This window comes from Lygodium microphyllum, chromosome 11, assembly GCF_053477565.2.
Source record: "Lygodium microphyllum isolate KBCC chromosome 11, Lygodium_microphyllum_v1.1.10, whole genome shotgun sequence".
In the NCBI taxonomy this organism is placed as follows: domain Eukaryota; kingdom Viridiplantae; phylum Streptophyta; class Polypodiopsida; order Schizaeales; family Lygodiaceae; genus Lygodium; species Lygodium microphyllum.
This window is the reverse complement of record NC_141145.1, coordinates 116729475-116740772: the sequence shown is the minus strand read 5'-3', so window position 1 is coordinate 116740772 and position 11298 is coordinate 116729475. Positions and strand designations below refer to the sequence as shown.

The window sequence follows — 11298 nt, the reverse complement described above, 5'->3', positions numbered from 1 at the left end:
CAATTGGAGTGGACGAGATGGTCTCCGTCCATGGGGCAACTACATCACAAAGGAAAATACCAACAAAGACCATGAACCCACTTGCCACAACAACAATCGTTGAACATCACCAATATGAACATGGGTACCAATAGCTGAATGAAATATCAAAGCATTTCTGTCTTGTTAAATATGTCAAGGCCAATCCAATGCAGAAATGGGAATGGTCTGGCTGCAATGCACAGAGATGCTCGTGCTTGTGTATCCACACACATACACATTCTCTCTCTCTCTCTCTCTCTCTCTCTCTCTCCCATGTGAAAGAAACTGACCATCAACATGATGAATGCCTTCCAAAGCATAGCTTAAACCACAACATGGCAAATGCAAAGAATTCGTTGTCACAATTACAATTAAGAGTAATCCTTTGCTTTTCAATATTCATTTCTCAGCATCAAACCATGATCCTTTCTCTGGGCAGTAGTCATTTCTTGTGATAAATTGATGCAATATGAGACTATGCAACTTCAGTACATTTACAAATATGAACTTTGTTCAAATGGACTTGCACATACATCAAGTCCCACTTGCCAGTAAAAGTTCAAACCCCAAGGGGTTCTAGAAAGAGCAGACCAACGCATCCTGGTATTCAAATAAGTGGCTAGTTCTCTCCAAGATCTCTAGGGTATAAAACCCTTCAAGTTATAACATGACCGGAGACTTTCCCCACGTACACTACAATCAGACAATCGGCAAGCTATGCTTACATCCAGAATTATGCGCTAACTTGTGGAAGCCTTATGATCAATCAGTAAATACAACTATTCTACTCTATTCTCAAGACATAAAAATAACAGATTTAGTGAAACTTTCGCAGGGTTACATGCAGCTGATTGCACCTCAAAACTTCACTCTGGGCCCCCTCCAGGAACCAACTGCATAGTACAGTTAAAACTTCAATTTCGCTCTCACTAAAGTTTTGCTCTCAAACTGTGAGTTTGTCTTACTTTACCATCTAGAGAGTGTTGAATACAACATTCAATTTTTCTCACTAAAAGTTTGCTCTCATAATGGTTGTTGAGATCAATCCGTCAGTTTAACAATTCGAGCAGATCTCTGTCACTGCTTATATGAAAACGCTACTGGATAAGAGAAATAGAAGAGCTTGCAATGAGGCACTTACAATGGCAATGTTGTTTCCATTCAACAAAATCTGATCGAGCTTTGTTATTCGACGCCCTTCTTGAGTGATCTCACTATCAACAGATAAAATCAAATTAATGATACTATTTGAAATATGTTTGAAGAGCCTACCTAGCATGTAGATATCTAGCAAGTAAAAGCATCTACTTTTCAAACATCAATCACCAAAATAGTTAAAATCCAAACTTCCTCTAACAGCTGTGCATGAGGACAGCATCAGATAAGAAATGCGCATCAAATAAGTCAGGCTACACAGAAAAATTCCAACAATGTTAACTGTAACAACAATCCATCCCTCCAACAAATGTGCCCTATGAGGCCAATCAGTAATTCTATGAGTTTACCCCAGCACAAACGGTCTAGAGTCCCATACATAATACAACATCTAATCATCTCTACTATTACAAATTTGGTAAGACTATATAACAAGTGTCTGCAAGTAGAAAATCAGTTGAGTCTGTGGAAGCACCTTTGGACAATCTTGGAAAGCATAGCTGGGTTCAGCAAGCATTGGCTAGTCAAATTACCCCAAAACAACTTACTTGTTTGGATGGAATCCCACGTGCTAGCCACATTTGCAATTAATTTTTCAACATTTACATGGTCACTCGGCATTAGGGAAGTGGGCTACTCAATGCACCTTTTCTGTCATCACAACCTTTAGAGTTTAGTTTCCGATAATGTAAGTTAAGAAATTTCAGCAAACTTTTGGCCGAGGAGCAAGAGAGCAGAACGCTCACAAGTCATAACACCCCTAGTGTGCTTTTAGCAAGATAACTTATATCCTTCCTTAAGACCAGCGTTTGGTTCTGAAGCTGTGACCCCTATCTTGTAGCTGCCATCACCCCTATACAGCCACCATACTCTCGCTTCCCTCATGGGTCCACCTGCCTGCCCAGCTCACACTATGCTACCTACTAAATTGAACCCTGTTTTCCACCACACCAGTTGCCTTGCGCCCATGTCCACTGCCTCCTACTGCCTTGACCACTTGTTCCTCACCTACGGCCTACTGCCCATCATCATAGTGCGGGGGAGTTTCAAAAATGGGGGAAACAGAAATAGGAAAAATCAAAGTTTCCGAGTTTTGGCCAACTTTTGGAAACATGGAAATGACATTTTGGATAGTACACTAAAATAAATACGTTATTACGTGGGTATGTAAATATATCAATGCCTACAACATCTACCCAAATTTCATACAAAACTTTTGAGTCTGCATGTCATATAAACAAAATCATGAGCTATTACACGTGTCAAAAGTGAAGACTCAATTGTTAAGACAATTCAACATAGTTAAGACTCAATTTTCAAAACTTTAAACAACATAATGAATTATAATTTATAACTCACAAATCATCTGAAGACTAACATCAAGAACAATGGAACCAAGATGCATAAGTAAAATCAAGATACAATGATACATGCAATTGTGTCATGTGAATAATTTATCCAAAGTCTAGTGACCACAAAGTACTAGTAACTACTGAGTAATAAGTATCAATATCAATGAACAACTTGTAACAACTGCAATGCTAAACTGACTCCCGAGATATCATGACTTTAATCTCTAGAGTCGACGAGTCATGTGTGAGAAAATGAATCAGGTATGGAGAAGAGAAAAACAAGATAGTGACAATGAGTGAGTTGAAGCAAGGATAGAGTGTACTTGTGCTGAACTGAACTGAAAAAGTGAGGATATAACCTAAGTTAGGTTTAGGATTGACCTAACTAGCCCTCCACCAACTAACTAGAGTTAAGCTAACTAACTCTAGTCCCTGGTGTCACTACTTTTAAATGTCAAGATACTAGGTACACGCACACTAAAGTGACTTATTAAAGTATCCATACCACACAAATTACAAGGGCACTGCCCAAAATTGACAAATTCTAACATCCCCTGCAATGTCAATGTGATGAAGTACAAGGATGATCATCACCAAAGGATAATAAGTTTAAGGACTTTCAAAAAGCCTTAAAAATCTTGCATTGTAGTGCCTTAGTGACAATATTAGCAACATTTTCCTATGTAGATACATACATCAAGCTAATCTTTCCTATATAACATCTCTCTCTGACATAATAATAATAATTTATCTCAATGTGTTTTATGTATGCACGAAACACACGATTTCGTACCACTGCAATATTACTCTGACTGTCAGAAAGAATGGATATAGGACCCTCCAATAGCAAATGTAGATCAGCCCACAATTTGCACAATCATGCATATTTTACACTTGCCATGAAGGTTGCCATGTACTCAACCTCAGAAAACGATGAGCCACTATAGGGTGTTTCTTGCTTAGCCCCAAAATGCATGAGCGGCAAAGAAAGAAACAATGTCTACTAATAGAATGCCTAGTGTCTATATCACCAACCCAATCTAAATCACTGTAAGCCTGTAAGTGCAAGTCTTTCCCCTTGAGAAATAATAATGCTAAGTACCTTGCAAATATCCGAAGATCTGGTTAATAGCTTGCCAATGTATAGCCAATGGGCTACGCATCTGCTTGCTCACCTAAAATATTGCATATTGAATGTCAAAGCATATGTTGCAAAGGTAAATAAGATGGCCAATATCCTGGCTATAAATTGCAACATCAAATATCTCTTCACCATCATGCATAGACAACTTTAAGCCTGGCTCCATAGAGTCCATATAGGTTTGCAATCTTGCATATTAAACCTATATAATAACTTATCCACATACTGTGACTGTGACATGATGATACCATGCTGATTTTGGGTGAACTAAATCCCCAAATAATAGTGTAGACAGCCCATATTTGACATAGTAAATGCATGTTTCAATTCAGCCTTATAATCTGCAATTTTTGCTTCTAAAGGTCCAGTGAGCAACATGTTATCTATATAAAGAATAATAATCAGTAAGATCCCCCCTTCATTCTTAATGTATAGAGTGGGAGCTATTGGACTATTTTTGAACCTTTTGCCAGCCAAACTAGCATCAATTTTAGAGTACCATGTACGAGGAGCTTGTTTGAGACCATAGAGAGCTTTATGCAACTTGTATACCATGTGCTCTTTCTCTTTAACCATAAACCTTGGAGATTGCGACACATAAACCTCCTCATGCAAGTCCTCATTCAAAAATGTTGTCTTAATATCCAATTGATGTATTTCCTAGCCAAAATTTGCAACCATAGGGATCACACATCTCACCGTACTCATACAATATATAGGAGCAAAAGTTTCCACATAATCTATACCCTTCTTCTACGTATAGCCCTTTGCTACCAACCGTGCTTTGTACATACCAATAGTGCTATCAGCTTTGCATTGAAGTTTAAAAACCCATTTGGTGCCAATGGTCTTCTTACCAGATGCATGTGAAAAATCCACAAGATCCCATAATATAGAGTTAGTGGTAATAGAGTCTAACTCATCCTGCATGGCCTGCATCCAATGTACATCTTGTTGAGCTTCATTCAAGGAAGCGGACTCATCATCATTCCAAGAGTGATCTCATAAACACATGCTCATCACAATCATCTACTTCTATAAAATCAACCAAATGTGCCCCCCTTGCATCATGTGCTACATATCTAGCAACCCTTCGAGTGCACTAAGGTAAGGAAGCATCCATTTTACTCTCCTGGTAAGTACATATCAGCCATCTCGGGACTGTTTTGGCTGCATTCACAGCAGCCCTTTCATGCTATACTACATCTTTCACTGCATCTGGCAAACCATCATCAATACCCTTCTGTTGGGGAGCATATGGTGCAACAACAGCTTGCTGCATTATGTCTATCCTGCCATTTACAATAGACATGAACTCCAAAGAAAGTGGCAAAAGACCCTCAAAGACATCACCAATGTCATGAGTAGCTAGCATTAGAAACTGATCATGTGAAAATGCAACATTTTCAGCAAATATGACATCCCTACTAACAAAAACTTTCTTCATGCATGGGTCATACAAGCAATAGCCCTTGCCCTCCAAACTGTAGCCAATAAATATGCATTTTATAGCCTTGTCATCAAGCTTTCCACGAAGCTCTTTTGAAATATGTGCATACGCTATGCATCCAAACACCCGAAAGTAGTCAACTTTGGGTTTCTTGCCATGCCAAACTTCAAACGGTATAATCATCTTCAGTGCCTTAGTGGGTGCATGATTCAACACATAATTTGCACATTGAAGGCCTTCTAGCCAAACTTTATGAGGAAGCACCTTGCTTTGGACATACAATGAGTCCTCTCCATTTTGATTCTTCCTTTCAACAACACCATTTTGCTAAGATGTTCTTCTAATAGTGGCTTGATGCATGATGCCATGATCAAGCGAATATGTCTCAAAGGCACCAAACATGTACTCCCCCTTGTGAAGATATGCTAGGGTTTGCATTGAGGAAACATAACATGTACGATCAAGACTAAAACACAAAGACTTAGATAGAGGCAAGCAAAACTCAAATGCTAAGTGCAAAACGCAAAATCTTAAAACTTAAAACAGAGACAAACATAGAGAGAAGAAACTTTGAAGTGAATGAATGTTGTAAATGCATGTTAGAGTATAACATGCCCAAGGATAGAGCAATGCAATGTTAGAGAGTGACATCAACCAGAGACGTATTCCAAGTGTTGTGACCACTAATCAAAGATGAGAGAGTGCTGAATAATGAAGGGCAACAGGCTGGTGACCAAAACACAACAATGGCAAGCTGAAATCTAGTAAACGAAGCAGTGTAGGATCACCCAAGTCAAAGAACTGTCTGTCACTTGACAAGAGGAGAGATGTTTGTTGATGTAGACAGCATGTTGAACAACAAAAACGCAGATACTGCAGCAGTTGCCTAGTACAAGAGATAGCAATAGCCTGTCGCCTGGCACCATATGCTGAAAACGTAGGCTTATCAGGTGCTACGATGACACAATAGATGGAGACCTCTAAACAGCACGGCGATGGCTGAAAACAGGCCACCTAGGACTGGATAGTGATGGGGTACAATCGGTGATGGCTGGATAGTAGATGGTAAGTGGCTGATTGCTTAAATCTACACAGTAGAGTGAGAAACCTGCACAAAAGAACAAGGTTAAATGGTAGGCAGCACGTCTATTTATAGATGTTGAAGGATGCCCCAAAAAAATTAGGGGTTTGGGGAATCACTAAAACTCTCTTAAACTGGGGACCAAATCTGCATTTTTCATTAATCAAGCATGTTTTGGGGCTGTTTAAAAATGCTAATCAGCTGTAAAGTGTATTTTAGCTCAGCACCCCCTCTTAGGCCTAAAATTAAGCCTAAAAGAAAAGGCCAACAATGTTTACCCTAAGGCGTCCCACCACAAAGCAACTAGGGCATCGAACAAAGGGTGCACATCGGCTGCCCAATGGCCTACCAAGACTATAGAGGTGATGGTTATCTTACTAAGAGAGTCCAAGTAGTCACCCTAAAGTGGATAGGGCATCGGACAAAGGTTTCTCATCGATTGCCCAGTGGCCTACCAAGCCCTACAAAGGCAAATGGAACCACATTGAACTTTTCTTTTGGGGGTGGAAAGTTGCTTACCCAACAACTCAAGGATGTCAATGATGAGAAAAAGGTAATAAAGTATCATGTGAAGAAGGATGGTGGTGTAATCCGCTAATAAAAACAACCTAGGATCTATCCACTAGCACTCTGCATAATGGGATGCATAATATGCTACATGTTGAAGAATGCTCATACAACAGGTGCCACTTGGACAGTGTCCCTTGTGGAAAAATTGTTTACTTGCCCAAGTGCCCTAGTACAAAGATGATAAAATCATGGTCAATCTTTGTATGGTGCCAAGAACCATGTGGATAAAAACGATGAATCATCCCTACTAGAAGAGCAAGGATAGAAGACACCCCCATGATAGCATCAGAAGAGATGCTACATGATCTATCGTGGGAGGGAAAGCCACCATGCTAATAGAAGAACAAAACTCCAAGTAGATGGAACCATGAAAGAAACATTGTGCATCTCCTAGCTCCAACTGAGGAAAAACTATTGCAAGTCTGTATGTTAGCTCTACACTAAAATACAAAACTCCGCAAAAGAGATCAAAATTTGCAAGCACAGAGGTGAGTAGTGAGATGCTTCAAAAAACAAAACTAAAAATAAAAGAAAGCAAAGCTAAGTGCAATGCAATGAGTATATAAGTATGTAGCATAAGTCTAAACAGACAAAGGCTAAGTGTGTGGCTACCATCGCATATAGCGAGGTGGGGAAGGGGTTCTTGAAGTGTAATGAAAACCTTAGGAATGGATGCCTAAAGTACAATAGGTGAGCCCCTAATAGACCAATCAGCCAATCCTTCAATAGTAGTAAAGGAAATAGGTTGTAGAGACTGTCTGCATGCCACATATCTAGTAGCGACTGGTGCAAATGGAGTAGATGGTGCAACAATGGGAGGCATAGGCCCATTGGACTGGCCAACCGGAGTGGAGGAAATCGCAACAATTTGTTGTGGTTTTCTAGAAGGAAGATTGTTATAACACTCCTCGTCCATATGATCCGACCTTTGGCAATGTGTGTAAAACCTATTTTTCTTAGGAATTTGCTACCAAAGGGTCGTGTTTCTTTGGTTCCGTTGGAGGAAGTGGTATCACCCTTGTTCAGAATGCCTTTGCATCTTGCAAGTTTTTACCATTGGTGGTTTTCCCTCCTAAAGAAAAGGCAACCAATCCCCATGCCTTCGAATGGATGTGTGTAGAGGATTTCTTGTGGACTTAATCATACAGCCTCGCATAACGCAAGAACTGGAACTCAAACTTGTAGACGATTGGCAATCTAGGTAGTGAGATAATGTGCTGGATAAAACGGAAGTATTTGTCAGACAACTTGTTCAGGAAAAACATAACCCAATCGTCATCTAACTTTGAGGAGCTAATGTTAGCAGTCATGTTTGTCATGTCTTGTCATCTCCTGCCTGTGAGCCTCAGTCTGAGTCCGACAAGGACTTTAGGAGCTCTGACTTGTCTATCACTTGTTTTGACGGAGGAGGTAGCTCATTTTAGAGCACTCAGTTAATTGCATTTCAGTGCATTTTCTCCTCCAGTCGAGATTTTATGTGCATTTCCCGGGGCAGTTTTTGCATTCTTCAGCTTGCCTCACCTGCCGGACATTGTCCACCCTTTCCAAGATTTTTCTGAGCATTCCTGGCATTTTTACCAGCATTAAATGCTGGTCGGACATATTTATGGCCTCAAATTTCAGGTCGGTCAGTTTTTGGGTTTTTTGGCTATTTATAGCCATTTCCCACTTGGCAGTCAGTTGTATTATCATCTTCCCTCCTTCTTTGGCAAGTGCACACTCCGACTCCGTCATCTTCCTCCGTCTTCGGTGCTGCCGTCATCATCAGCCTGATCTGGTGCCCTCACTGACACTTCGGGCTGCGTGCAGGGACTGATCAGTCCACAGTTTTGTATTCAGCATTCATTACAGCCAGTGCAGATTTTCTTCCTTCATTTTCTGCTTTCTCTCTCTCTCCCTCTGTGTTCGTGTTTCTTCTTCCGTTGCGCACCCTCACATGGTATCATCGCCTAACTGAGAGCACAGAGGAGAGCTTCCATTGCAGAGGAGGACACCATCAAGTGCAGCTTTTCTTCCCTCCTTTCCAACCCTTGGCGGTGCTGTCCAGGCTGAAACGCAGCCTTCCATACCTGCGTTTTGTTGTTTTGCAGCATCAGGAGGAGTAGATGACAGTTTTCTAGGTGTTTGCAGCTTGTGTTTGCATCAAACGCAGCCAACAGGAGGTGGTCAACATCAGCAGAGGAGGAGGCGTCATCATCTGGAGGATAGGCGGCAGTTTTTCTCTCCAAGCGGCAGCATTCTCTCTCCTCTTGCAGGCGACAGCATCTTCTGGGTCTTTTTTGACATAGGCGGCTCCATCTTGGCTGTCTGTTGGTTGCAGATTGTTTGGTGATTGAAGATATATACGAAGATGTCTTATCACCAGTTCTTTGCTGATTCAGAGGATGAGGTCTCTATTCCTTCCTTTGAGAGACGGAGAGACTTTCGTGCTAGTTCACGCGACGACCGGAGGTCACCTAGCCCATTTGACCGAGATCCCTCTATTCCCCGTTCTCTCCATGTTTCACAGAAGACTCGTTCTGCTGGCCTTCATATGCCTTCCATGGCACCCTCTATACAGGTGCCCATACTCCCTTCTTTGCCCAAAGAAGACCGGCTTGATGGTTCCAACTACTCGCTTTGGTCGTGTAAGGTGGAGTGTATCCTTGATACCTTCGATCTTTGGGAGTTTGTTACCCACCCTCTTTCCCGTCCAATGGAGGATCCCACCGTTGGATCATCGATGGATCGTGCGGCCTTATGGGATCGGCTCAACTCACGAGCTCGATCTTTCCTCTTTATGAGCTTACAGGACTCTGTCCTAGTGCATGTGCGCAGGTTGCGGAAAGCAATGGAAGTGTGGACAAAGCTTGCTTCTTTGTACCATCACAAGACTTTTGCCCATCAAATTACTCTCGAGAAGAAATTACGGATGCTCGTTGTTGATGATTCTTCTTCCATGAAGGATCATATCAAAAGTTGGAAGACATAAGGGATGAGCTTGCGTCCCTTGGCAAGATGATCTCTTCCGAGGATATGGCCATGATTCTTTTGACTCAGCTGCCATCTCCCCGTTTTGATGTCTTCTACACCAGCCTTCTTACATCGAGGACCCGTGAGAAGCTTCTATGGGAGGAGCTTGCCCCGCTTGTTTTGGAGCATAATGAGCGCGCCAAAGAGGTAGCCAGTGGATCCACCTCCATCAAAGCTTTTGTTGCAGGTTCGAGAGGGGGGACACAAAAGAAAGAGAAGTCATAGGCTAAAAGACAGGAGAGTTCTTCAGGTTCTGACTCCGACTCGGAGAAGCCTAAATGCCCATATTGTGGAAAGGGGACACATCCAGAGGAGAAATGTTGGAAGAAGTACCCTCACCTTCGTTCAGGAGCGAAGGATGGAGCTAAAACATCTGAGCCTTCTACCTCTACTCCAACGGTTACCCATGAGTCAGTGTTCCTTCATATTGTTGACTTGGAGGAGCCTTCTTCAGTGGTTGCCTCATCTTCTGAGAGGCCTTGGCTGGTTGATAGTGGAGCTTCTAGTCATATGACTCCCCGAGGTGATTTGTTGCAGGATCTATGCCCTTCTGAGGGTTTAGTCACTGTTGGTGACATTGTTTCGGTGTCTATTTGTGGTATTGGCACTTTGCCTTTATTTCCCGACCGCGCGTCGAGCTCCCTTTCCCAAGCTCTTTATGTTACTAACTTGGGCTTTGCACTCCTCTCGGTCTATGGCCTTACTAGGCTTGGTACCCGGGTTGTCTTCACCGAGGAGGCCGTTTGTATTGAGGATTCTTCTACAGGGGCTGTTATTGCGATAGGTTGGCAAGAGAGCGGGCTTTATCGGCTCCATTCCCCTTCTCTTATGCAGGGACCTCCGAGGCAGTTGTCTATTGCTACACCTGTTTCCACTTGTGCACCCTCTTTTCCACAAGTTCCTTCCCATCCCCCACCCTCTCCTCCGGTGGTTCCCTTGTACCCCCCATCCCTTTCAGAGGGGGACGATCTCGGTGATGCGGCTGTGGATTTCTTGGCCCCCACTGTTTTAGAGGGGGCTTCCCAGGATCGCGAGGAGTTTCTTCATCGGCAATCTTCATCGACGGACTTCATCGACCTTGGCATTCCTCTTGCCACCCCAGGATCCGTTTCTCCCTTGGCCTTCCGCCACATCCAAGGGTGTTAGCAGTCATGTTTGTCATGTCTTGTCATCTCCTGCCTGTGAGCCTCAGTCTGAGTCAGACGAGGACTTTAGGAGCTCTGACTTGTCTATCACTTGTTTTGACGGAGGAGTTAGCTCATTTTAGAGCACTCAGTTTATTGCATTTCAGTGCATTTTCTCCTCCAGTCGGGATTTTATGTACATTTCCCGGGGTAGTTTCTGCATTCTTCACCCTGCCTCACCTGTCGGACATTGTCCACCCTTTCCAGGATTTTTCTGAGCATTCCTGGCATTTTTACCAGCATTAAATGCTGGTCAAATCAGCATTAAATCCTGGTCGGACATATTTATGGCCTCAAATTTCAGGTCGGCCAGTTTTTGGGTTTTTGGGCTA

General features: G+C 42.4%; 1 protein-coding gene across 1 annotated transcript in view; it reads right to left on the bottom strand.

Moving 5' to 3' along the window:
• Positions 1-384: 384 nt before the first annotated feature.
• Positions 385-11298, bottom strand: part of LOC148029269 (sm-like protein LSM5) — a 29834-nt gene continuing 18920 nt past the window's right edge. Inside the window, exons 3-4 of the mRNA XM_087688687.1 lie at positions 1163-1235; positions 385-914 (exon numbers count right to left, since the gene is read on the bottom strand). Of these exons, the coding sequence (XP_087544813.1) occupies positions 888-914; positions 1163-1235 (100 nt within the window). The 3' untranslated portion in view covers positions 385-887. The remainder of the gene's footprint in view (positions 915-1162; positions 1236-11298) is intronic.